Genomic DNA, 25,941 nt, shown 5'->3' on the forward strand with positions numbered 1-25,941 from the left:
TAGATCTGATAAGCCTCCACAAAGGAACAGAACCAGAACCGTTCGTCAGAAGGGCAAGTGAACTCTAAAAGGCCTAAAATGAGGCAGTGTGGAGTGAAGAAAAAGAGGAGGAAAGAATGACATCCAAAATATAGTCTTTTTTTCAATCGTTCAATGGGGATTTAGGCATACTGTAAATGCTTTGGTTATTGTTTAACGCTATAAGACGCAGTGAGTGAACCACGTAAGAAATGTTTGAAGTTCCAAGAAATATTGCAGTAATACACCTAGTTGCGTTTGAAGAACATGCCATGAACTTTTAAGTCATTCATCCCTGAAGACACATTTGAAATCATCCTATTCATACTTGGGAAGGGAGGAATCAAAGACAGTTAACAAACGATCTTGTCTATTTGATACGAGCCAGCTTTGTAGCATCTTTTTGTCATAATACCGGTATATCAACAATTTTACATTAATATAGAGGGACTTCATATACTGGCTGTTAATAAGGTCGACAAACGATGACAACAGATGGAAAAATGATTTTTATGAAACAGAATCATTCAAGATAACAACAAATAGATTTGTAGGTATGCAGGTAACTTTTTGTCCTCCTACTCCCCACCCTCGTCAGAGTTATTGATTCTCAACAATAAAACAAATTCCCCCTATAGGCGGCACTGACAGATCAGCATCCGTATAGCCACACTGTACTCCATAGACCAAACTAATAGAATTAAATACATATATACCTTGTTAGATTTTAATTGAATCACTCATTTGTGTCGACTTTCTACATCGCAAAACAACAATAGTAAACCTCTACGACCGCACACGCCCCAGAGAGCCAATCATGCGTGAACATAAATAGACATAAATATTAACTAAAGCCATTGATGTGTTGTAATATAAAAAAAAAAGATTTACAACACGACAGCGCTGTTTTAGTCCAACGAAATTATAATTCTACTTATAGGAACTGTAAATATGATTTATGAATTGATAATCTGCGAGTGGATTTTCGTGTTAATTAAAAGAAACACGTTTCGACTCTCATCAAATATACAGTAGTCTGGTTCTATTTTTTCGGCCTATAGCAAATCAGACCAATAGACGTGTATTTGTGAAAGGAAATATGGAGTACCCGGAGATAAACCTTCGATTTAAAGTCAGTACCTGATAATAGCCACACGTATAGACCAAAGCTAGAGACAGACAAGTGAATAATTCAGGTCAATAAAAAATCATGATTCGTGTGCACAAGCGCTGGTGTTATTTTAAATATATTTCTTTCAACATGAATACATGTACTAATGAAAACGTCTGAAATTTCAAAATAAGGCTCTTTTAAACGTTTAATGATTTTTTTATATAAAATGCTCGTCCTTTAAATACACGTAATACCGTGCGTGCAAAATGGTGTTTCTACATACCTGTAGAATATATTTAATCCATGTTTTATATTAGCAATGATCTATCAGATAGAGATGTTTTCCGTTGACACATTCCATTATGTATCTGTACTCCTCTTCCTCGCTTCCCGAATTAACACTCTTATACCACCCTCCAAACAAGCAGAAGCAATGTTTTTTTCTGAATGTCACAGATTAGCAAAGAACAAATGCTGCTCTTTCATAAGTATCGTTGCACTTTCTCTGCAGAAGAAGTCAAATGTTTTCAATTAAGTACAGATATTTAAAATGCGCTGCTCTCTCCTATAGTTTCCAATGAGGTATTAGTCACTTGAAAACTACCACAAAATATCTCGGAACGATTGACCGATATCAATACTATTTAAAACTGTTCTAAAGTTAAAATATGTTATCAAATATTGACATCGAGTCAACATCAACAGACCTAGTCAGCACTGGTTTACAACTGGTCACGATTGATCGACAACAATACGAGGAAATGGCCCTTTGTCAATCATCACCTGTGTATTTATACTCGACCACTGTGATTAGCATTTAAGGCAATGTAGTATATACTCTAATATACATTTCTGTATTTAAACCCCAAGCATTCCATTATTTCCCCTATAGCCGTGTTCCTTATGACCCTAATGGGTGTGATCGACATCCCGGCCAGGCACGGAAATGGTCATCGAATTTAAATCCAGGTTTAACTGTGGCTAACGAAAAACTAATTCGGAATGATAATTAGTGAGACAAACAGACCGGTAATAGGTTAACAATTCAAGTAGGAACTATTGGCATACTTTGTCAAAATTGAAATAAATCATTTTAAACTACGAATTAATTTAAAATTGTTAAAACACTGTATACAACGGAGAAATCGTTTAGCTTGTAGATGGTTTCGGATGTATTTTAATGTTATTGTAATTGTAATAAAATTTCAATCCGCTCCATCACCAGATTGTGTCTGTTTACCTTGAAAGAAAAACCATTTTAGCGCACGAGGCACAGGACATCTCTTTCTATTGTATATTAATGATATTGGTGATGATATTTCTTCTAATGTTAAATTGTTTGCTGACGATACTTCCTTAATAAGTCTCATTGAAGGAAATAGACAGGAATCTGCCGAAATTCTTAATAATGATATGAGAAAAATATCTTTGTGGGCTGAAAAATGGGGCATACTTTTTAATCCAGATAAAACTGTATCTCTTCTTTTCTCAAGGCGAGTTGACTCCCAAATGTTAATTCCTGATTTATTTTTCAACAATACAAAAATTAATAATGTTACCAATCATAAGCACTTAGGAGTATATTTCAATTCAATGGCAAATTGGTCTACCCATATAAATTATATATATGAGAAAGCATACAAAAGAATAAACATACTCAGATCACTGAAATTCAAACTTGATAGAAAATCACTTCAAACTATTTATGCTTCCTTTATTCGACCCATTCTCGAGTATTCTAATATAGTATGGTCTAATTGCAACCAATCTGAGTGTGATATTTTGGAGTCAATTCAGCTTGAAGCAGCACGCATTTTAACTGGTTTAAGAACGGGAACAAGTCACGCTATAATTTATAAAGAATCTGGCCTAGTACCACTGATTAAACGAAGACATCTACATCGAAATATAACTTTTTTCGATATATTTAATAACAATTGCCCTTCTCATATTTATGAATTATTACAACCCTCTTTAAATATTAGTGATAATTACAATTTCCGACATAACAGATTATTAATGTTCCTGCAGCTAGAACCCACAGCTTGGAACGAACCGTCCTGTCCATTTCCTACAATTGATCATCAAAATTTTACAGTAAATACATATTTTGATGATAGAGCTCAATGTTCCGATTTTTCAAATATATTATGTCAAATATTTTATATGTCAGTTGAGAAATTTTGCTAGTAACCTTAATACGGATCTCTTAATACTCATCTCAGTGACAGTCAGCCTGCCTGTGTGGATTTCAAACGAAGATCGTGAACACTATTTCTTACTGTCCTTTATACGTCAACCCTAGACGCTCCTTTTACTCTATCTTGGACTGACAATGATATACCACTGACAACACAAACATTTTTGCAAGGCTCTGAAAGACACGAATAAACATTAACAAAGCTACATTGGATAAAGTTCAGTGCTTTGTCAGGATACCAATAGATTTCGCTGATTTTGTTGAATAGATTTCGTTGAATTCGTTGAATATCTTGTAAAATCATTTTTTTTTTTTCTATTTGTAATGATTGAAGTAGGAGACATTTGTATAAATTTATCAATATCTAGCTTGATGTTTTAGGAAATCATCATCATTAAATAAATATAGCAATTAAATATTATGTATATATCAATATTAATTTGTATCTAGTTAATATGAGGAGAGGGCGTGTATAGGCATGTTGCCTGTTGCCCAATTCCAATTGTATGTACATTGACAATAAAATATTCTGAAATGAAAACGAGGCACAGGAATAATATCTCTGAGATGAACTTTATACTGTATACATAGATATTTCATGGGTGATATTTGCATGAATCAGCTTTCAATCATTTGCGGTGTAGTGATTTTCGAGCGTGCGGTAATTATCTAAGTCACAGGCCACGATCTCCACTTGTTGATATTTTCGTGATTTATATTTATCGCGGGGATTTAATAAAATCGAAATTAGAAAAAAGGATAATTTGAAGTTTTACATAAACTTCCATCTCTTCAGTAACTTGACCTACGGTATGGCGGGGATTTACCACGAATCGTACAATAAAAAGGTTAATTTTAAATATTTGAACCAATATTTCAAGATGGCAGAAGTGAAAATTGGAGCAATTGAACCATCCAAAGTCTCATCTAAAGGTATCAAAATCAGTCAACAACTAAAACTTGTCGATTTCGCTGGCATTTTTCATTTTATGGTTATAATTACAAAACTTTCCTGACGCCCGAAAGAAGAAATGACCTTTTGAAGTCATAAATAATCGATTTCCATGGGCCCAGTTTCATCAACAATCCTTATATTCAAGAAATTCCTTAACTTGAATCATCAATGACAAAATTCTCGTTGAGGAATTTTCCTTAAATTCTCTTAATTTTAAGTTAAGGAAATCCTAAAAACTATGAATGATGAACTGAGTCTTGAGATGCTTGCACAATAACACGTCAAATTACTGACAAAATCGCTAAAAACTGAATTGGGAGGTAAGTTCAACAACTTTCATCAAAAGAATTTAAGGGACATCTTTTAAAGTCGTTTAAAGAAATTGAAATTTTCAAATTAAACAAATTCTTTGATTAAAAGAATATTAGTGAAACTGAGTCTACCAGATATTACTTAATTGATGATATATTCACAGTAAAAAGTTTTGTTTATCATGGTATTAGTTTATATTTATTTTTAAAGGAACTGGTGAATAAAAAAATTATGGTCTAAAATTACATCTTCAACATCATATCGTCACTTATAGACATGCATTCTTACATGAAAATAGGCATGTTCCCAAAAATGTCAAAAAGGAGAAGTTTTTCGACGAAAGAAGAGATCGCCAATTAGCAGTTCCCTTCTATGAGTGCACTTGTCCCTGGGAGGTGGCATCAGTAGAGATGACTTTTTTGTATACAAGATAACATTACATCTAGTCAGGAAAGACGTTAAAAAGAGTTCAGGACTGGATCCTGTGCTCAGAGACATATGCACTTTAAAGCAGCATATAATTGTATTTAAATGGATATACAAAATAAATGTCACACAATGTCTGCATGGTATAGCAAGGCCCCGATCACGACGAACTGAAGTCATGATCCTTGCAAGTTAAACGAGGTTGATATTTCATAAACAGGCCGTATTTAAGTCTATATTATCAATGCTATCACCACGTGTATCGCGTGTGAATTGTAAATGATATAAAATAAAAAGTGACAAAAAACACAGTTTTACTAGGATCAGAAAGGCTAGAGAATAAATGCATACCAATATTTCCTTTCATTGATTCATGGTTAAATACAAAATGTCCGTTAGCAGTGTCTGCCAATATACTTTGACCACTTTAGTGCATACTTATGTAAAACTGAATATACATGTACAAATCTAAACAATTACAACAGATACATAAGTGACATAACTTCAAAAGGATTTCCCAGTGCGTGAAAACATTCGAATGGTAGCTACAGTATATGTAAAAGTACACAGTCCCATGCCACATATATGAACAGTATTGCAATATGATTCATAATAATAGCTTAAATATTTCAAGAACGTAATTGTTGTTCAAAAGCGTTTAATATTCCACAAAAAGAAAATAAAGTGACAAATCATCGAACATTATCCTTAAACATATGTATTGTGTGAAAAAAATACCAGCATTAGGTTGCACAATACTTACGGGAGGTCGTGTGCAGACTATTCCACGTGGCGATATTTGATTATACTCGACTTTAACAGTGCGCTGACATTTCTACCGAATCTGTAATTTCAGCTGCCGAAAGTCAATAAATAATCCAACACTGGTAAATATAAAAACTGATTTCATGTGTACACAAGAAACGCCAGCTGATTATTTTATTATTAAACACAACCGTGTTAGTTTCATATTCCCCACTGTTGCATGGATTCGAATAGAAATTCTTGCGACAGGAATTTGATAGCTATTTACTTTCAAAAGAAATGGCGAAAAATGAAAGGTCCGAAGAAAATAAATTATATTTCGAATAATTAATAACATTTTTGTGCATATGAGTTAGATTTAAGTGAAATAAGATTACTCTTTGTATGTGTGTAACAATAGCTATTATAGGTACGCCCATGTCCCGTACATAACGACAACTTAAACCACACATTCATATGTCAGACCTAGCTTTAATTAATCTAATTTGAGCAACAAAAGATACGACCAAGTCATTATCCGGATTTTAAGCTAAATCAATACCAGGTTAAAAGAATGACCTAGTCGGAAAACCACTTTTTGTTTACAAGCTAATGTTTGATCGATATTAATATGCATGTGGTTTTCACATCAAAGCTTGATAACGGATCTGGCTAAACGGGCACCTGTGCGGGTGGTTCATAAAAAGAGGATATTGCACAACAAAGCCACCAACATATATCAATCATCATTTAAATACAAGGACGAAGCAATCATATTGCTCAACAAGTGAACTACATGTCTATATAATGTAAACCAACTTATTTTCGCGGCTACTTTGTTTCTCGTTTTCAGATCTAGCTAATTTTTTGCGTCGATATAATTTCGCGATCCAGAGTATGGATCTACTGTACTTATGTCTGAAACTTTTCGCAATGATTGATGTCCGCGATTTCTACCTGCCCGCGAAATTTAAAATACACGAAAATAAGTTGGTTAACAATATTCAGTATGGAATGATTTCAGATTTCAAAATTTACATAGAAAATTACTTTTAAGTCACTTTCACCTGATAATATTGTCATCCATTTAAACAATTTGCAGCGTTTATACAATATGTATATATGTCCTTATGTTACGGACTTACATATTCCCCATTAAAATCACTACAACGATGAAGGTTAGTTGCAGATTGCATCCCATGCAGAGAATCAATGCTCCCAACGCAATACAAACGACTTACATGTCACTTCCCACGTTGCAGCTTAATTTTGACTTCAAGAGGATTTGCTCAAGGTTGTCTAGAAGGATAACCACTTCATTTTCACATCATTATATAAGGAGCATGGTTCGCAAAAGACCTTGAATAGCACAGAAGATGTTTTACAGAATTGTGAAAATGTGATTTTCAATTCATCATTGAAACATCTGTATGTTAAATATAATGGTTGAAGATGTGTTACAATTATCAGAAAGCTGTATAACCTCAAGACAGAATTTAACTCCAATCGAAAAGAAGGGAATAACCAACTTGCTCACCTTGCAATATTCTTCTGACAAGTATATAGCTGACGCATCAGAATAATTGTTTATGAAGTGTGTTTCGGCTATATTAAGTTTTTTGAAAGCACAGTACTGTTATACATGTGCACATTATAATAATTAAGATAAATTAACAAAAAATAGTACCTACAATATATTTTCTTATAACTAATGTACTGAATGTGCAAAAGTAAGCACTAGTACGTTACATGCTTACATCCTAAATCCTTGAGCTTGCATATTTCTTTGTCTATTTCATATTTTTTGGGATTCTTTTCACCTTATTCCTGGAAACTGTCACATATCAATAATACCGGAAGAAACATGTTTACATAACATGAATAAAAGATTATAGTTTTAAAAGTTTTGTACTGCATATAATGCGACTTAACTGCTATATTTTAACTTAAAATATTTGTAAATCTAATATAGAGAAGAATATCTGACACAAGTTACAACATCCTGGAAAACCATCTACTTACAAAACAATAGATGTTTATAAAGGAGTTTTGATTTATATCCATGTTAGTATTTGTTTCGAATATAACTCAAGCAAAATATGCTCTAAATTTACAAAAATATCGTTTCACAATCGCAGCAAGTTTTAAAACCTTCACTAGATCTAAAAAGAAGCTAGCATTTAGGTCCGATTTTTTTTCATTACGAAACAGTAATAAGAATGATGTAGAAATACCCGAGGCTTGGGTTTTATATTTTGTTATCCCGAGGCTAGAATATCACTATTTTAATGAAAGGGCATTTTTCTCCAAGTTATTATTACAGATATTTCGGCATTTTTTTTTTAAATTTTTATATCTATTTTGATATGAGAATTGCACAATAATTTTAAAGTAAACCCCATTGTTTGTGTCTTTTTCAATAATATGCCAGCCTGGTTTCTGAAATTGGTAGTCACATTTTTATACGGAGAAAACAGCGTTTTGTTGAGGCCGTGACAAGCCAGTATTACACATCCGTAGGTATGATAGAAAATGCGCGTTCACTCTTACTTTACTCGCAAACATAATAGTCTACCGTTTTTGCTTTAATCTATTTTAGACTAAAATAGCAGTAAATGTCTAGCTCAATCATTGAGCTGGATTGTTCAATTAAGTAATGTCTGTTGATTCAATATTGCCAACTCTCGAAAATGTTACTTTTTTGACTAATGCCCGTAATTGATCTAAGTTGCATCATATGTGACGGAAAATGCTTATGAAGCAAAGAGCGTTTATTGTTCCGAAACACATGGGCCCAGTTACGAGAATATTTCTTAACTTCAAAAAACTTAAATTAGCTATTGTAAAGCATCACAGCTTCTGTAATGTCTTAATCCCTATGCAAAGTTAAAGTTCAGAAATTTACTTCTGTAATGTTATTCTTGTCCTGAAGTTAAGGAATGTTCTTGAAACTATGTCAGTGGTCTGTTATCTCTTACTTAGTGCAATGTGTTTAAGGGACTCTTTTCTCGCGGTATCAACCAATGATAAACGACGATATAAATAGCAACATATTTTTTAACGTTTTGAGATGAAAAATAGCTTTAAACCAATGGAAATGCTCTTATAAGTAACAGTAAATTATAATGACGTGGCAATGGACTGAAAAATCCCCCAGTTTGTATTACGCTAGTGACACATGCAGATCTAGTAAATATATACTTGATAACGGAGTGATTGTGTTTTTAAATCTAGTGCAGATTGTTGCGATATAAAAAGACAGTATCGAAATGTTTTGCTCTACCAAAACATATGGCAAAAAATCATATAAGAGACTTTCAGAAATTTCCCAATTGAATTATATTTATAGAAATATAGGGAAGCTGTATTCCACGGATGCTATTATGTAACCATAGAAATACTACAACACATCAGACATGTCTACATATCTCGTCCACTGTATATAAAAGACGTTCTTTCTTATCTACATGTATATATTGTAAATAATTTTTTGTTCGTTACGATTCCAGTAAAACATTTTATTTACTGTTTTAACAAATGCAACTTACATTGTAAGTAATCCTGCCACATTTTTTGTTTAAAAAACTTTCCAAACTCTTACACATTAATTCAATATACCTATCAAGAATTTAAGTATGACAGCAGCAAACAAAGCTGGCAATGGTTTATACTAAATAACATGGTAAGCTTACTGCATCCCCTATTTCAATGCGTCTTGAATGGCTTGAAAGGTCCGATGGAATTGCTATCACAATTTCAGATATATGATTTAGCATTAAATCTTTAAAGATGCTCCACCGCCGACAGAGCATAAATGATATTAATCATTTGAACAATAATTGGTGTTTAATCTTGTACATATATGCCTAATTAACACAAAAAATAATATAAAATAATTTATTTCGCCTTTAGTGCATGCGCAATCAGTACTTAATTCCATATAGGATATAGTGTCACGGAATTTTTTCGGGATGCAATTAATTATTTTTCATATTTTTAACTTGAGGTAAAATTAGAAGCTCAAACTTTTCAATGGTGGTAATGGTGTAAAGTAAGTAACTTTTGTAACAGAAGAAAAATACTAAATCGTCTGCTCCTGTTTTTTATAGTGAAAAAATACCATTTGTCAGCGGTGGAGCATCTTTAAGTAGTAAAGTGATACATGTAAATGTTGTTTTGAGGAAATGAATTCAAACAGCCATTGAGGATCAACTTTGATCTGTCCTTCCATTCTTACCTTAGCTGTCGATATCACCGGTAGACTGTATCACCTGAGCACTTGTCATAATAAAGTCCCATTTAAAGAAGAACCATTTCTTCTATGCGTTGGACATCTTTCATGTAACATTCTTATTCTTAGAAGGCAGGCAGCAAAAGTTTCCGTTAGAAATCTGATGATACAATAAAAACAAAGCAGAATTAGTTGTTGTTTCATTCCGAAGCGTCAAGGATGGAACTGGTTGAATTTTGTATCGTAATAGTGAACGTACTATACAGTATGCGATACCACATCCCCGACAAAGCCCATGGATAGCAAGTTTGACATCTCAAATCGCCTTACGTCATTCAAGAGTACTTGACTCGGAGAGAAAGGTTAAAATTTTGGATCCATACTGTTACAATGCCACACGCTCGTGTCAAAGAATATCTGCTTCTTTAATGTCTGCTAGCCTTGTCATAATTTAACTGTGGAGAGAAATTCCGGTTCCAATAAGCACAAAAACCAGTAACGAAAAGACAAATGTTGATGTTTTAGGCTGTCTTCCTTTATCAAGATCGTTAATTAATTAGAAACGATCGTAAACTAACGCGTTGTCAGTGAGCTTCTTACATCGCCAATGTATTGGAAAATGAATTATCGAGTATAAGTATATTCCTATCGAGCAAACCATACTGATATACCTACAAGAGTGTTATGGATTTTTTCTGTATCTGATGACAGATGCAGATACTAAAACAACTTTTACATCCAAAAGGTCAATGTCACGATAACCGCTGGACCTAAACAATCATCACCAGTTTTAGATCAGACTAGGAATCACAGAGCCTTTATCGGTTTATAAAGGATCCGTGAGAAGTATTCCGTGAAGCATATGAACGAGACGCATAGGACGTTATTGTCAAGAGAGTGTCCCTGCTAGGCCTATAACTTCGGGCTTCAACGATTGATTGATGTCGACAAGTTTCTCGACAGCTAAATTTCCTCTCTGTCCGTTTAGCTGCAAACAGCTTATTTATCCATACATTTCCCCCGCAGGTAGTGTTGATATTTAACATCCCTGCCTTTGGTCGAAACATTAGAGTCCGTGACATGTAATTTTCAATAACAAATGCTTAGAAAAATGAATGAAAGTGTCGTTTATCGGACCGCCAACACATCGACAAGCCGTTTGAAATATGAACTGGTAATTAGCCTTGAGTTACTGTAAAACAGCACCAGAAGCAGACGACCATTGATCCGAGAGGTTGTGTAGTGAACAAACTTTGGACCGGTATATGGTCCGCATATGATCAGTTCATCATCGACAGGTCAACGAGATCAGGTGGTAATTACACAATTTACGTACTGTACACCAAACTTTTCATGGCGATTGGGTATTTTTTTTTTCTTTTTTTTTTTTGCATTATTTCATAATTTAATCACGTTAACTGTATTTTGAATGCGCAGACACTTTTTCAAGGAGTGTTTTTAGCGAATTATACTTGCTCGACAAATTCGATTGCAAATAAAGTACAATGCAAGTTTACATGTTTTTCGTAAAATTGGGTTGGAAACTAATAGCAAACCAACCCGGATAAAACAATTTGAACTATCATTAAATAATTCACTTAAATCGAAGTATACTGTACGTTAGGTATGACAGCGAAAAATACGATAAGAAAATGAAGAAAAAAAAACTTTGTAAATGTACAAGAAAGAATTCCTAGTGATTACTCAATTGGTATGAACCTATACGCTATATGCTTCAAGCATGAATCTAATATAGGTCTAAAGAGACGAAATTGGGAACATTCAATAAATAAGGTCTTCATACCAGATGATACATATTGTGTTGTCCATGGTCGTATAAAAATATCCGCATTAAGTTGTCTTTTATATCAGGTCATATTGAGGTATTATATGTATAACGAAGAGAACTGATTATTATGTAAGGCGTTGTGTTGACAATATATAGTACTTGCTACTTACTGCTATCAGCAGTTACTAATAATACCCTGTCAAGTTGTTCCGGATGTCTTCATGAAATGGGTCTTGTAAAGTGACTGCAAATGTAAGATAGGATTTTCTGTGTATAGTACTCAAACTATTTGATACTGACTGCTTTCTTTCGATGGAAAATATGGAAGATGAATTATATCTGAGGATCATTCTTAGTGTCAAATTTCCAAATGATCACCATGTGAATAAAGCACTCTTTCCTTGCTGTGTGGACTAGACCTCAAAAAGGCATTTCGTTTTGAGTGCCATTAACGTAACACTTTGGCTTGACTCTTTCCACTAAGCTAAAAAAATTAATAACATTTTCTCTATTTCTAGTTTATACACTTAATCTCCACAATGGGGAAATAAAGACTAAAGACTTCGAGGATGTTCAAGCTTTTGTATGATCCAATGGCAGAGTACGAGGTATGAGTTGCCATCCACGTAGAACATTGTTTATTGTAAATGATAACTGTTCAGAATGCTGATCAGCAGCGAATTCTCACCAAGGAACATGGCACCAAAGGGTATTAGAAAACAAAGAAAATGACTTTTGATTATAGTAAAAGACTCAGTTGCCAAGGATGAATTCTAATTTAACCAAGAACTTAGATGTACTATTAAAGTCAATGTTTAGAATATTTCGTTTGGATCCAATACAAGTATATAATAGTAGGACAAGTTTTAAAACTTGTATAAAATCCTCTCCTTATAGATTAGACTTCATACAGAATATATACAGGATGATATTTAAATGTTTAAGGTTAAATTAAGGGAGGGTGATGTACGTTATCATTAATATCAAATATATACATGTAGTGATTACTCGTTCCTTGAGAATATCTTGGACATCTTTTCGACCCAACAACACCAGTATAAATCAATCCTTTTGCAGCATCTTCATTGGATGAAATGAAGTACATTGCTCAAAATTTGCATAAATTGAACAAGTATCTTGAGAAAACGGATACAGCTATACCGTCCATAGCTGCAGATATTCTGGGAAACAGTGCGAGCATTTGTCAATGTTTCTGTTGGGATTCAGAAAGTTTTCAATTCAATTCAATTGTTTTATTACCTTGAACCTTTCGGCTCATCAGTTTGAAACAATGTCCACACTCACATCCATGCAGACACCCACCATCGCCATACTTACATGTACACTGACACACACAACCCTCGAAGGTATACAAGACTAGTGTAGAGGGATTAAGTTTGGATGCACATCCTTCATCCACCAAAGCTCGAAATTACGTTGCTATTGTCTTGCATTATTTGTTAAAAAAAGTAGATGCATGCCCCGTTTTTCATTTACAGTTGTAAGCACTCCAGCACTTAAAGGACACATAAAGAATCTTAAAATATCAACATCGATAAATAAGAACAACGAAGTTTAGTTACAACAAAACTCAAATTGAAAACAAAAGGCCGCAAAAATGTCCACCATAAAACATCTGGAATGTTTTAGAAAGGGAGACAATCACACACCTTTTTTGGGAATGCTCTGAAGTTCAGAACTTTTTAGCCAATTTTGAAAACCTTTTGGATATTCTTTTTATTCCTTTTGCAATTAATAAGGAAAATATGATTTTTGGGAAACAAGATAAAAATGTACTAGAACGAATATATACGTACCCGGCCTTCTACACCTTTCGGCCGGGTACGAATTGGTCCCTATGTGTCCTAGTGGAACAGTGCCTCCGAAAATCACTCGGGCATAATTTTCTATACTTTTTTGTAGGTTTCCAATTATTTTGTGCGTATACAAGCATTTATATATCATTTTTTGTCGAAAACAAACATAACTAGACTTCTACCATTCTTAATATCTACCGTACCGCTCACAAAAGTTCAAATTCATACTTTCTCACCATTATTTGTCTAAAAGTCTTTTGAGCTACAATATTGCAGCTAAAAATGTACATACAGTAGGATTGATAATGAAATTGTTCTTTTATTAATTTTTTCTTTTCTTACCCCCATCCATTTTCATTAATAATAATAAAAAACAATGTAATTTCTAGTGTATGAGTGGAATATGCCTAGAATGGAAGGGAAGTGGAGTTATGTACATGTATATGTGGCATGTTTTACAATGCTTATAAGTAACGTTAAAGATGTACTCCTCTGAGAAGTCAAAATTTTCTTGTATTAAACTTTTTTTCTAATATAGATTTTTGGAAATAGGAGTTCATACCATAAAAGAAAATGGAAGAAAAAACATATGTCCGTGTGCTCATTTTTGAGCTATTGTCACTCAAAGATACCTAGTTGACAAAATATTGGATTTTATGTGAATTTTGCCGTTTTGACCATATACACAAGAGATGAAAGCCATAATTTCCTAACGAGGTGTTTGATATGTATGGATGTTTGTAGAATTTACTTCTCAGTGATCTTCTTTAAAAATATACCAGTTTTGATAGATAAGACTCATATTTTTTCTCAGAATAACAACATATGCTACCCCTACTCCTTAATTTTGAGCAACCAAATGCACCATTTTCAGCCATTTTTGCCAAATTTACCCCTTTATAGAAAAAGTTCAGGTGTTAAACTCTTGTTAATACTTTGCATATCAATAGGGAAAGGGTCGTTCTTTCTAAAGGCAGAAAAATGGGGGGTCCGTGTGCTTACTTTTTTTACCTCATTTGAATATTTGGTTTTTTTTTCAATATTTTAGAGTGAAAAATAAAATTGCTCAAATTACCATTAAATGTAAAAATAAAGTGACGAATGTGTATCACACATTAGTGTTCAATATTTTAATTACCACGAACCTTGTAAAGATTTACAGCAGAAATTAGCTCGATACAACTAAAAATGCTGGCGCAGTGATGCTTTAAGTAAAAGCTATTTCAGTAAAAAATGGTAAAACTTTGGCTCTACTCAAGGCGAAAAAAGACACAATTTCAAAATGGCCGCCAAATGGGCCATTTCTTAAAATCCCCGTATAAAAAATCTACTGAAAATATAAGTGTAATTTTTGGACAAAATTTGCAACTGGCAATTTGCTACTGATATTGATAGATTGTATTTGAAAATCTCATAACTTCTTTGATCTTAGTCGAAACGAGACTTCAACGGGACTGAAACCTCAGAAGAATACATCCTTAAGTCCATAAGCAACAAAAATGAGCTTCATAATGTAAATGATAAAGGGTGAAATCCATAAAGCATTCGGTCCTAACGATTTTATGTTTCTAATAAAATTAATAAAGATGATATGCGTTATACAGTTTCACGACTTGTTTTCTTGGCTAGTAATGGAGTAGTACAGGGCATTATAAGCTATGAAAACACCTATATGGAATAGTGTCTGAAGGGAAATAAATCTCGTGTGTTCACAGTCTCGTGAAACTTCTAAATATTGATACGTCTCAAGTACACCCTGGTGGACTAGGCCAAGTGAGGAAATGACATTGTATTGCTATTATATGGGATAATAGGTGATGGTATTACGGATAATTCCTAGCACGTTTGTGTTTAATTCACACCATGTGGGCACTGTGATGGAAATGTCTTTGATGGTCTAACTACAATATACGTCATGGTCATGTAACTACTAGAGCATCCGGAAGAGAAGCAATAAAATATCAAGATCACGAGGAAAATCGTGAAACCATTTTTTTTTAAACCGTCAAAGACATACATTATTATATTGTATTAAGTTGATATCTTGGTTTTCCTTGCTTGACCCAGAAAAACATATTTTCAATAACGCTTCATTTTGTATTGTTATACATCTTATGCCGCTGCATTTTTTTTCCGTTTGTTTGGTTTTTTGTTTTGTTTGATAATGATGTTACTGGTTTTGGTCGTGGTAATGGTATTAATAGTGATGATGACGATGATGATGATGATGATGATGACGGTTTTGGTGTTGATATGGTATTTATGATGTGTACGTGGTGGCGGCGATGACGATTATGATATTATGATAAGAATAAATGATTTGATGATTCTAAATAAGTTCCCCTGTTGTTTTAACTAGATATCGCCTCTTTCAGTTAATTTGCCGATTGTTATAAAATACCAGTTTTGATTTTCTGACACCCCCCCCCCCCCCCCTCCCAATATAATAGGGTTTGGGGTGGATGGGGAAACCAAACAATAACAAAAACCTGGACATGTGCGGATTTCCTTGAGGTTTGTTAGCATGAACACAAACCTAAATTGGCCTGTGTTAAAAAAAACCAACAAAACTGCTGTACCAAAACGATCAAATACTCTAAAAACAAATATATAAAAATTCACTCATCTCGTTTTTCAGCCATTCCAGAAAAATGGTCCCACTCTTTTCAAAATTTTTAGTCGCTGTCGTTGCAGATTTCACAATTATGTTGTCAGTTGTATGTAATTTGTTGTTCCAAATGTAAGACGACGGTCTTAGGCTACATGAAAAAATAGGAATGGGGTTATTTCCGCCACCCATCTCTTGTCTCTGTTGCTTAGAATAAGCTTGAAAATCGTCTTTTTCGATTTCGCTTTGCTTATAGGACAGTTAAGAGCCAGAACATTTCAATATTCTCTTTGGTAAAATATTGATTTTTTGATGGTGGCAAGACTTTGACATATGTATAGAATCTAATACTTTTTGTTTAAAAAGGATCGTCAGATATACTTTTTTGTATTGCATATTTCAAAATGTCGCCGAACTCCACATAAAATCCGTAACTAAAATTAAGGATAACAAAATATAAAATATAACCGACAAAATATTATGTTTATATGTACTTTTCTCTTTCACTAGTAGTTAAATAATATGACCCAATCCCAAATTTAGAGCCAGAATGACTATTTCATAAATATTTGTCCGAATCGTCTTCTTGACTGAGTGTCGTATTTAAGACGCTAACCTCCGTAACATGTTTTTTGATAAAATTAGATCGGGTATGTATCAATTGCTCACATTTTCGAATCATGTTATGGTAAAGGACCAAAATCATAACAAAAACATGACTCTTGATCAGAATTATCTCGAAAGATTCTCAAAGGAACATGTGTTTTCTAATCTCCATAACGTCTTACATCCGTAACGAAGTATTGAATCGTTTTTTCCTGTCCAATCATTGGTTTTGAACATCACCAATAGATTTAGTAGATGATTTTTGTTAGAATGAAGTAGCGATTTAGTAAAATATGATGGATGGAAAGGAAAACTAGGTGTATTAGGTATTGACATATAATTCTAGATTTGACTATGTGAATTTACACAAATGCTTTTCTGCAAAACAAATATTGATATGTAGTCCATAAAAACGAATTGAAACATCATTGACTTCAAAATTACAGAGCTCAGAGGAATTATACATGTTAGAAATAGTCGGACCAAATGTTACGGATGTTAGTATATTCTATAACGACTTATTTTTGCTCGTATATGATTGCAAACACTTTTTGTACGCATAATGTCTCTTCAAAATTAAAAAGTACCTATAATTATAGCATCCATAATAAAAACGTTTTTACTGTGATTTATGTTACCTCTTACTATTATCTTGCGTTACGGATGTTAGAGAGAAATAATTTGGAGTAAATATTTTGAAATAATACTTCACAACGATCAAAATTTAGACAAGCCATCACTAAATTGTATTTGTATTGAATAATACGACGAGTATGTTATAGTTACACCATCAATCTCTATACAATATATCGTATCAGATGTTCGTAATTATAGAGGTGTTACTTTATTAAGTGTGCTTGATAAGCTTTTTACGAAAATTTTAAATAATAGGTCAACTACCTGGGCCGAAAAATACAGTGTTTATGTAGATGCCCAGGCCGGTTTTAGAGCTGGTCATAGTACGATTGATAACATTTTTATTTTACATGGCCTAATATCATGTTTTATAAATAATAAAAAAAACAACTTTGTATTGTACTTTTACTAATTTTTCGAAGGCCTTTGATTATGTTGTGAGGGAAAACTTATGGTTAAAGTTATTGAAATTGGGAATTCGTGGCAAGATGCTTGATATCGTCAAGTCAGTGTATCAATCAGTTAAAGCTAGGGTGAAAGTTAATAATGAACTTTCTGATGAGTACGAATGTGTAACCGGGGTAAAACAAGGGGAAAGTTTGTCCCCATTTCTTTTTGTAAAGAATGTAAATGATCTTGAAGAAGAGCTGATTTTAAAGGCTTTGAAGGGGTGTCAATAATTTTTTTGAAATTATTTATATTACTTTATGCAGATGACATCACTTTAATGGCCTGCACTAGTACTGGATTACAAAAGGGTCTTGATATTCTGCACGGTTATTGTGATAGATGGAAATTAAAAGTAAATGTTGAGAAAACCAAGGTCATGATTTTCAGAAACGGTGGTCGATTACCAGAAGATTTAAAATTCTATTTGGGTGAGGAGGAGGTGCAGATAGTTAAAAAGTTTTCTTTTTTTGGCTTAGTACTCTCATCCAGTGGGTCATTTTCCGATGCCAAATTAACTCTGGCGGGACAAGGAAATAAATCACTTTTCAGCTGGAAAAACAATTGCAAAAATTTATTAACCTTTCACCTAAACATGCATATAATTTATTTGAAAAATTAGTATGTCCCGTAATGAGTTATGGGTGTGAAGTGTGGGGTTTTCACTCTGGGTTGGCAGTAGAAAAGGTTCATTTAAGGTTTTGTAAAAGATTACTTGGAGTGAAAACTTCGACACAGAACAACTTTATTTACGGAGAATTAGGATGTTTGCCACTAAAACTCAAGAGATATTTTAAGATAATTAAGTATTGGCTACAGATTGTCCATCATAAGAAAAATGTATTGGTGAAGTCAGTCTATGATGAACTTTATCAACAAGCTGAATCATATAGAATAATTAACTGGGCAAAATTAGTAAAACAATTATTATGTACGTATGGTTTTGGTTATGTTTGGTTAGAACAACAAGTTGGAAACGAAAAGGTATTTTTAGAATTATTCCAAACTAGAGTTAAAGATATTTTTATACAAAACTGGCATAGTGAGCTGGTAGATTCGCCAAGGGCAAGATGTTATTTATTGTTTACAAATGAATTTGGATATAAGAGTTATCTCGATACTGTAAATATTGAAAAATAAAGAAAAGCTCTAACGAAGATTAGAACATCATCACATATATTGTACATAGAAACAGGTCGGTGGCATAAGCCTAATCCAATTCCAGTCGATTTGAGATATTGTTTCAATTGTGCAAAAATTGAAGATGAATATCATTTTATCTTGGAATGCCCTATTTATGTAGATATTAAATCAAAACTGTTAAAAAGAAAATTTGGTTTAGGCCTAATATGACTAAATTTATAGATCTCTTGACTTCAGAAAATAGTAGCATTGTTAAAAATTTAGCTATCTTTGTTCACAGAGCTAATGAAGTTAGAAATTCAATATTATTTTATAATTGATATATTTGTTGTGTGCATCCTTGCGTTGATTTCTTTTTTGTGATTTATATATATATAGTGTACGTCCTTTTTTCAGAAAAGTCTGTTTACCATTGTCATGTATGTATTTGTTTTGCACAAAGGCTTTATAGCCTATTTGCTAAATGAAATAAAGATATGTTGGTTATTTTAGTCATTATGGTGTTTACTTATGAATAATGTTACGGATGTTAGAAACATTGAAATGTCAGTAAAAATAGTTTGAATGAGTTTTCATAAGAAATTCGTTCTATAAACATTTTCTGGCAAGGGTTTGGAGTCTATATGTTCGTCTATTGACCATTGATTTCACGTTTCCAACGTTTTAAACACAGAAGCTTACTGTTCTTTGTAAATAGGATCACACGTCATTCAATTTATTGTTCCCATCGATCTTTCTATACTCTAATTGTAAAATATGAATAAATCCCGCGACAATGATGTTATTTTCTCTATATTTTGAATGTGGAATTACTGATTTATGAAAAAATATATGAGTTCCGTAGCAAAGCATAAGCTGGTTTGAATGATGCATTAAAACCAAACTTAATCATCAAATCGTTTGAAAGTTTGAATATACTTTCTAGATATAGTCGAGGCTAATTTTCAATTCAAATTGATATGCTGGATAGGGTTTTGTTGTCGTTGTTTAGCTTGATACTTATAAAGTATGATTCATCTGTAATATCACATAATATATAACACCTGTAGCTGCTACCAAAGTGAAATTCCAGTTGCTATCAAATAACCCAATGCATGATTAGACCTCCATAAAATGTATAAATATAGCTAATATGGGATTTTACGTAAAGGGATTTTTCTTATGCTTAGTGAATATTTTTCCTAATATCCGTAACGATAATAAGAGATACCAAAGTTTCACATGTCGTTATTCGAATTCTGATAGAGATGTGTGTGTGTGTGAAAATTTCAGAGATTTTTTTTTACATGTTCTTTTTCGAAAAAAATCTATACCATTGATATATTTTGAACGACTTTATTTTTTCATCGTTTTAATATTTAAGTGGGACCATTTTTTTTAAATGGGTGTTTTACCTCTGAATACTACTTGAATGAAACTGCGGTTATGACGTAAACACTGTATTTATTGCGTTATTGGCAAAAAAGACACTAAATATTGGATGTACCATTGATTTAAATGTCAAACTATGATTCGCGTATTTTTCTATTACGCAAAGGGCGGTAACTCTGGCACACTTAGATATAATCCCACGTCGGCCAATGTCGCTGCATTGTTAGAAGAACATAATTTACCAAAATAATATCATACCACATTATCACTACAGACTACAGAGAGTACTTGTATGTAACTCAAGTTGATGTGCATCAAATCTAACGTGACATATGGAGCTAGAAAAACCAGGAATCTCAAAGAAAATGGCGATTTTTTTTACTCTAAAATATACTCATTATGCTAAATATTGAGATATAAAGTTTTTTTGGTTGTGACATAACCAAGAAAGTATAATATTGGTGTTTTTGTTAAATGACTGTGATTGTTGATATCGTTATGCGCTGATTCCAGGTTTAATTGGAAGTAGCAGGTGCCCGTTTCATATTATTATAAACTATTGAAATCGTATCACTTAATTAAATTTAAACATTTTAATCGGGAATGTTGTAGGTCAAACGTGAAAAGGCCATCCAAGGTTTGTTAGTTTGTTGGTTTTTTTTTAAATATTAGTTTAATGTTAATTTTATGTATTAAAAATAACCATGTATTGCAATGACTTGAGATTGGTATGTACATGTAATCCATGCATTAAATGCACGTATTTTTAAATTTTACACTTTAAATGTATTTTAATTCGACATGAAAATATCCACGTTTTATTTTTTGATAAGTTTAACATATTTCCGCATGCAATTTTAATAATTTATTGTACGGTCCAGAACATGTTTAGAGTATTTACAAGACATTTTTAAAAAGCAGCAATTAAAAGTCAACATTCATATGTAGACTAGTAAAATATTTGAACATAATTCCAACACATTTTTAGGAGATTTTAGGTCTTTTACATGAGCCTAGATTTTGTCTTTATTCCTCATTTTTGATAAACATTGCAAGGAAGTTTGGTCTCGGTTATTTAATATTCATTGGCCGGTTTGTTTATGTTGGCATTTTCTAAGCGATTTTCACATGTTGAGTTTTATAGTCTTTATCGGAAAAGTCAAGTAAAATCTGAAGAATATGAGAAAAAAACGTTCCTGTTAACAAATCTGTTGTCGATTTCACCTTCTGTGACCCAGAAATCATAAGCGCCCCGCCCACTTTCTCGTCACCGTGTCTGTGCCACTGCACTGAGTAGTCGATGACCCGAAAAGTAGTTTATAAACACAGCACGCCGCTTTCTTTCATATGTAAATAGTACCCAGACCGGATGAGTCCATTATTGTTAGGTAGAATATATTATGATAATATATGTAAGTTTTCGTATTGAATATAGTTGTCAATGTTGTTTTTACTTTTATTCTATGTGATTACACTTTTATTTTATTTTCAAGTCACAAAGAAAAACAAAAAATAGCTTCGAGCGAAGAAGCGCCACCTAGGATATCGATCACACTACCCTGTTCACCCTCGTTTGGGCTTGCCCATTCTTCTTCCTGTCAACTCAGCTGTCTGAATGGAATCATGGCGGAGACGATGGAAGGTGCGCCAGGGAACCTTACGACGATGGAGAATTCGGACGATAAAAAGTCCTCCATTGCAGGTAGCGATTCGTCGGAACGTGAAGAATCATCCGAAGAGGAATTATATGAAGTGGAAAGAATTATGGGGATGTCGAAAGCCAGCGTAAGTCGCATTTCCATTGTGTAGGGTGCATACAGAACGTACCGGCTAATGATACACGACCCTGATTTCTAAAGTGCCCCCTAGCAAAGTCCACATATTTGAATTAAGTTGTATGGAAGAAGAGCAGAACTGGGTCGGATTTCATTGATTTCTGCATATTAGTTTAGTCTGAATAGCGAAGATACGCCAATTTAGAAACATTTATGATATTTCCTCGGTGATGGAATGTGTCCGACTTGGCAGGAAATGGACGAGTGTTCGTTAGCCTTCCAACAATGGAGAGGGTCTAGATTAGGGTCACTTAGGTCATTCTGTGACACGTGCACATCTACCTGACTTATCGTATCTCGTCTTAACTCTTAATAAAGCCTCCCGTGTTTGACAATAAAGCTAAATCCCCTGTATATTTCCATAAAACATAATAATGTTTGGTATGTTGATGTTTATCGTCTGCACGTAAACAGCCCAGTTCTAGACGATATACAGGTTGGGGACCATCCCGTATATGCAGGATAGTCCTGCATTTGAGTAATAGTCCTGTATTTGAGGGATAAATTTGTTACTCAAATGCAGGATTATGTGAAATGAAAATGGATAAAGTTGTTTTAAAAATTTGTATCAAAAAAGGGCGTCATCATTTTCAGATACCCATATAACTAATTGAAAACTTTATGTATTTGTTTATGAACTATTGAATTCTATTATCTCACTTTGTTATAAAGTGACAATTTAGGTGCTCTCCATAGACTACAGTGTATAGCCATCAGGGAAATTTAGTGCAAATGTCATGGTTGATTGACTTTTACCTGTGTTCTATTTTTAGCCCCATAGTAAGCAATAGAGGTGATTTTGTTTGTGACTTTTACAAACATTTAGATGATGAAATTTGTTTCCATTTGAGTAATAATGTGGAAAGTTGTATTAGTGATGATGCCATATAAAAATCATGATGCCCTTTTTTGATGACAATGTTTAAATCAACTTTATCACTTTTCATTTCATAGAATCCTGCATTTGCGTAACAAAATTATCCCTCAAATACAGGACTATTACTCAAATGCAGGACTATCCTGCATATACGGGATTGTCCCCAACCTGATATAGGGGACAGGCTGTGACACACTTGTGAAATTAGATGCACTGTTAGGCCGCGGGAACTAACACGGGTTCCTTGTAAATTTGGATTTTCCTGTTTACACGTTCTTACTTCCATATAAGTAGCTCGGCTGTTTACGAAGACGTGGACATAAATGATGTATATAGGATTTATAGAGGTCTGTGTAGTGTGTACCCCCCCCCCCCTCCACCACACGCATACACAAACAGTGCAAGTGTAATGTACATCATTACCATACAGTCACAGTCCATCCCAATCACAATACAAAATGATACATCAATCACATTCCATTCATCCAAACCAAATTGTGCAAACAGTTTTTCATTATTTCAGAAATTAGTCAAGTTATCTATAATCATGGTGGTGTTTTAGGTGTTGACACTGAAAACACTGACCAATATGTCTGTCACTAGCTGTTTATAGTGTTCATTGTGTTGTGAACTCACCTGTTCGTGTTTACCTTTCAGTTTGCTCAAACTTATCAGTTGTCATGTACTATCTGCTACATGACTTATATATAAATATAATTGTATTTTAAGACTGATAAGTGAACACACCATATGTCAAATATATGACATAATTTTATTTGCTTATAAAAATGGTGTCTGTTAACTATCTGCACTAGCAGTTACTATATATGGATCATTATTTTGTTCACCATTGTGCATATATTGCAGGTTATTTCATTTGCTATATCGCTGACAAATGGTGTTTTTTATATATCAAAAACAGAAGCAGACAAATTTGTATTTTTCTTCAGTTACAAAACTTACTTTAATTACTTTACACCATTACCAATATTGAAAGGTTGGAGTTTCTTATTATTTGACTTTAAGAAAAAAAATATTAAATATTATTAATTGCATCCCGAAAAAATTACATAGCACTATGACTTATATAGAATGAAGTACTTTTTGTTCATGTATCAAAAGCAAAATAAATAATTCTATATGTATTTTTGTATTAATTGGATATATATACATGATAAAATCGGGTTAAATATCAGTTGTTGTTCAAATGATGGATATCATATATGCTCTGTCGGCAGTCGAGTCTTTAAATAAATAATCTTCTGTACATTTCTTATTCAAGATTTCTGATATAATTTCCCTGGATTCTCTTAAAACAATTATTGTATGTTATTCAAGTTTGAAAAATTATGATTTAAATATTATTTTCAACCACATTGATCTATATTAAGTGCTGTTGTGAAAAACAACATCATAATATCATTCTGTTTTAATACTCTATCAAAATCTTTTGTTTGATTAATACATGTACCAATGTATTATGAAAATAATCTTTTACTGTATTATGTGTTCAGGTCCAGTATGGATGACAAGTTTCCACTTTTAATAATAAGATGTGTAGACAGGTTACTTTGTGACTTATTACTTTATAGTCTGTAACATATCTCCTACTTTACATTTTAAAATACATGTGAAGTCATGATTGCACATATAGCTGTGTAATATTTCAAGTGTGAATTGGTTAATTTTTGATTCAGCAGTAGTACTAGTGACATTCTCAAGTCATGTCTTTAATTCAGTTTTTTTTTTTTGTGAGGGAAAAATTAAGACTTTTCCAATTACGAAATTATTTAAAACATGTACATTTCAGTAATCCTTTTTGTAATTTCTCACAATTTCATCTAATATTATCTTAAATGTTAGTGAATCACAACATGTTTCTGACTTCTTTAAAAAGATCATTTGATGTTTTCATGGTTAAAAAGTTAATGAGAATGATGAACTTGTACGTTCATCCATGGGTTTTAGATGTATACATAAATTTGACACTTGGTTTTACAAGATTTTATCATGTGTAATATGAACATTAACAGCATAAAAGTAGCTAGGGTATATTTGTGTTTAGTTGTTCACGCTGTCCGAAATTCGGTACACTAAGGACTTGTGGTTACTGGAAGATAGGTATATAATGGTAAAATTTTATTCCTGGGTTAAATACTTGAAATATGTCACCAAATGACAATGAGATAAGGTAGACACAATATATGAAGCCAGTGAGTCTAGACCTACAACATTGAATAGAATCCAGCTGCCAGGCCCTAGATATGTTTCAGCTGAATGCTTGTATATCATATTATCTCCCCTTATTTTGAAAAAAAGGATCAAATTGATATTAAGGAAAAAGTGAACTAGCTCAATTTAATTGACAATTTCAATTATATTGTTAATCTAGAGACTGATAATCATGATTATCAAGTCTAGATTTAGAGATCTTATATTCTATATACATGTATATAGCATACCCTAGCTAGCTGCCTGATTCTGGGTCAAAGCGGAGACACATGGAATTAGGTCATGCATAAACAGTCAACAACTGTAGTAGAAAATCATACTAATAATCTTTAAACTAATTCATTTAATTCCCGGGGTTGAGTCTGACACTCTTTGTAATTGCTTAAGGATATTATATAATTACCTAAATATGGCAAATTGCTTAATTACGGTATCTGACACAAATCAACATTTTTATATTGAAAAATATTAAACACAATTGTTATCATCTCATGTTCTCATCTGTCTTGCAAGCTGTGTATGTGCCTGAAATTTGGTCATGACAAATCTTGCAGTTAGTACGCTTCTTAATTCAGCACTT

General features: G+C 33.0%; 2 protein-coding genes across 3 annotated transcripts in view; one reads left to right on the forward strand and one right to left on the reverse strand.

Annotated features, from left to right (window-relative positions):
- LOC138327767 (uncharacterized) overlaps positions 1 to 25,941 on the reverse strand; it is a 77,803-nt gene that overhangs the window by 41,348 nt on the left and 10,514 nt on the right. The window contains exon 2 of one of the 2 annotated variants that reach the window (XM_069274129.1): positions 10,007 to 10,160. The gene's annotated coding sequence lies outside the window, so the exon portion shown is untranslated. Of the gene's footprint in view, positions 1 to 1,415; positions 1,845 to 10,006; positions 10,161 to 25,941 lie in introns of those variants that run through there. The other variant, XM_069274137.1, reaches the window with a different exon arrangement.
- Positions 22,008 to 25,941, forward strand: part of LOC138327755 (M-phase phosphoprotein 8-like) — a 43,032-nt gene continuing 39,098 nt past the window's right edge. Inside the window, exon 1 of the mRNA XM_069274101.1 lies at positions 22,008 to 22,202. Coding sequence (XP_069130202.1) covers positions 22,041 to 22,202 — 162 coding nt within the window. The 5' untranslated portion in view covers positions 22,008 to 22,040. The remainder of the gene's footprint in view (positions 22,203 to 25,941) is intronic.

This window comes from Argopecten irradians, chromosome 1, assembly GCF_041381155.1.
Source record: "Argopecten irradians isolate NY chromosome 1, Ai_NY, whole genome shotgun sequence".
NCBI lineage: Eukaryota > Metazoa > Mollusca > Bivalvia > Pectinida > Pectinidae > Argopecten > Argopecten irradians.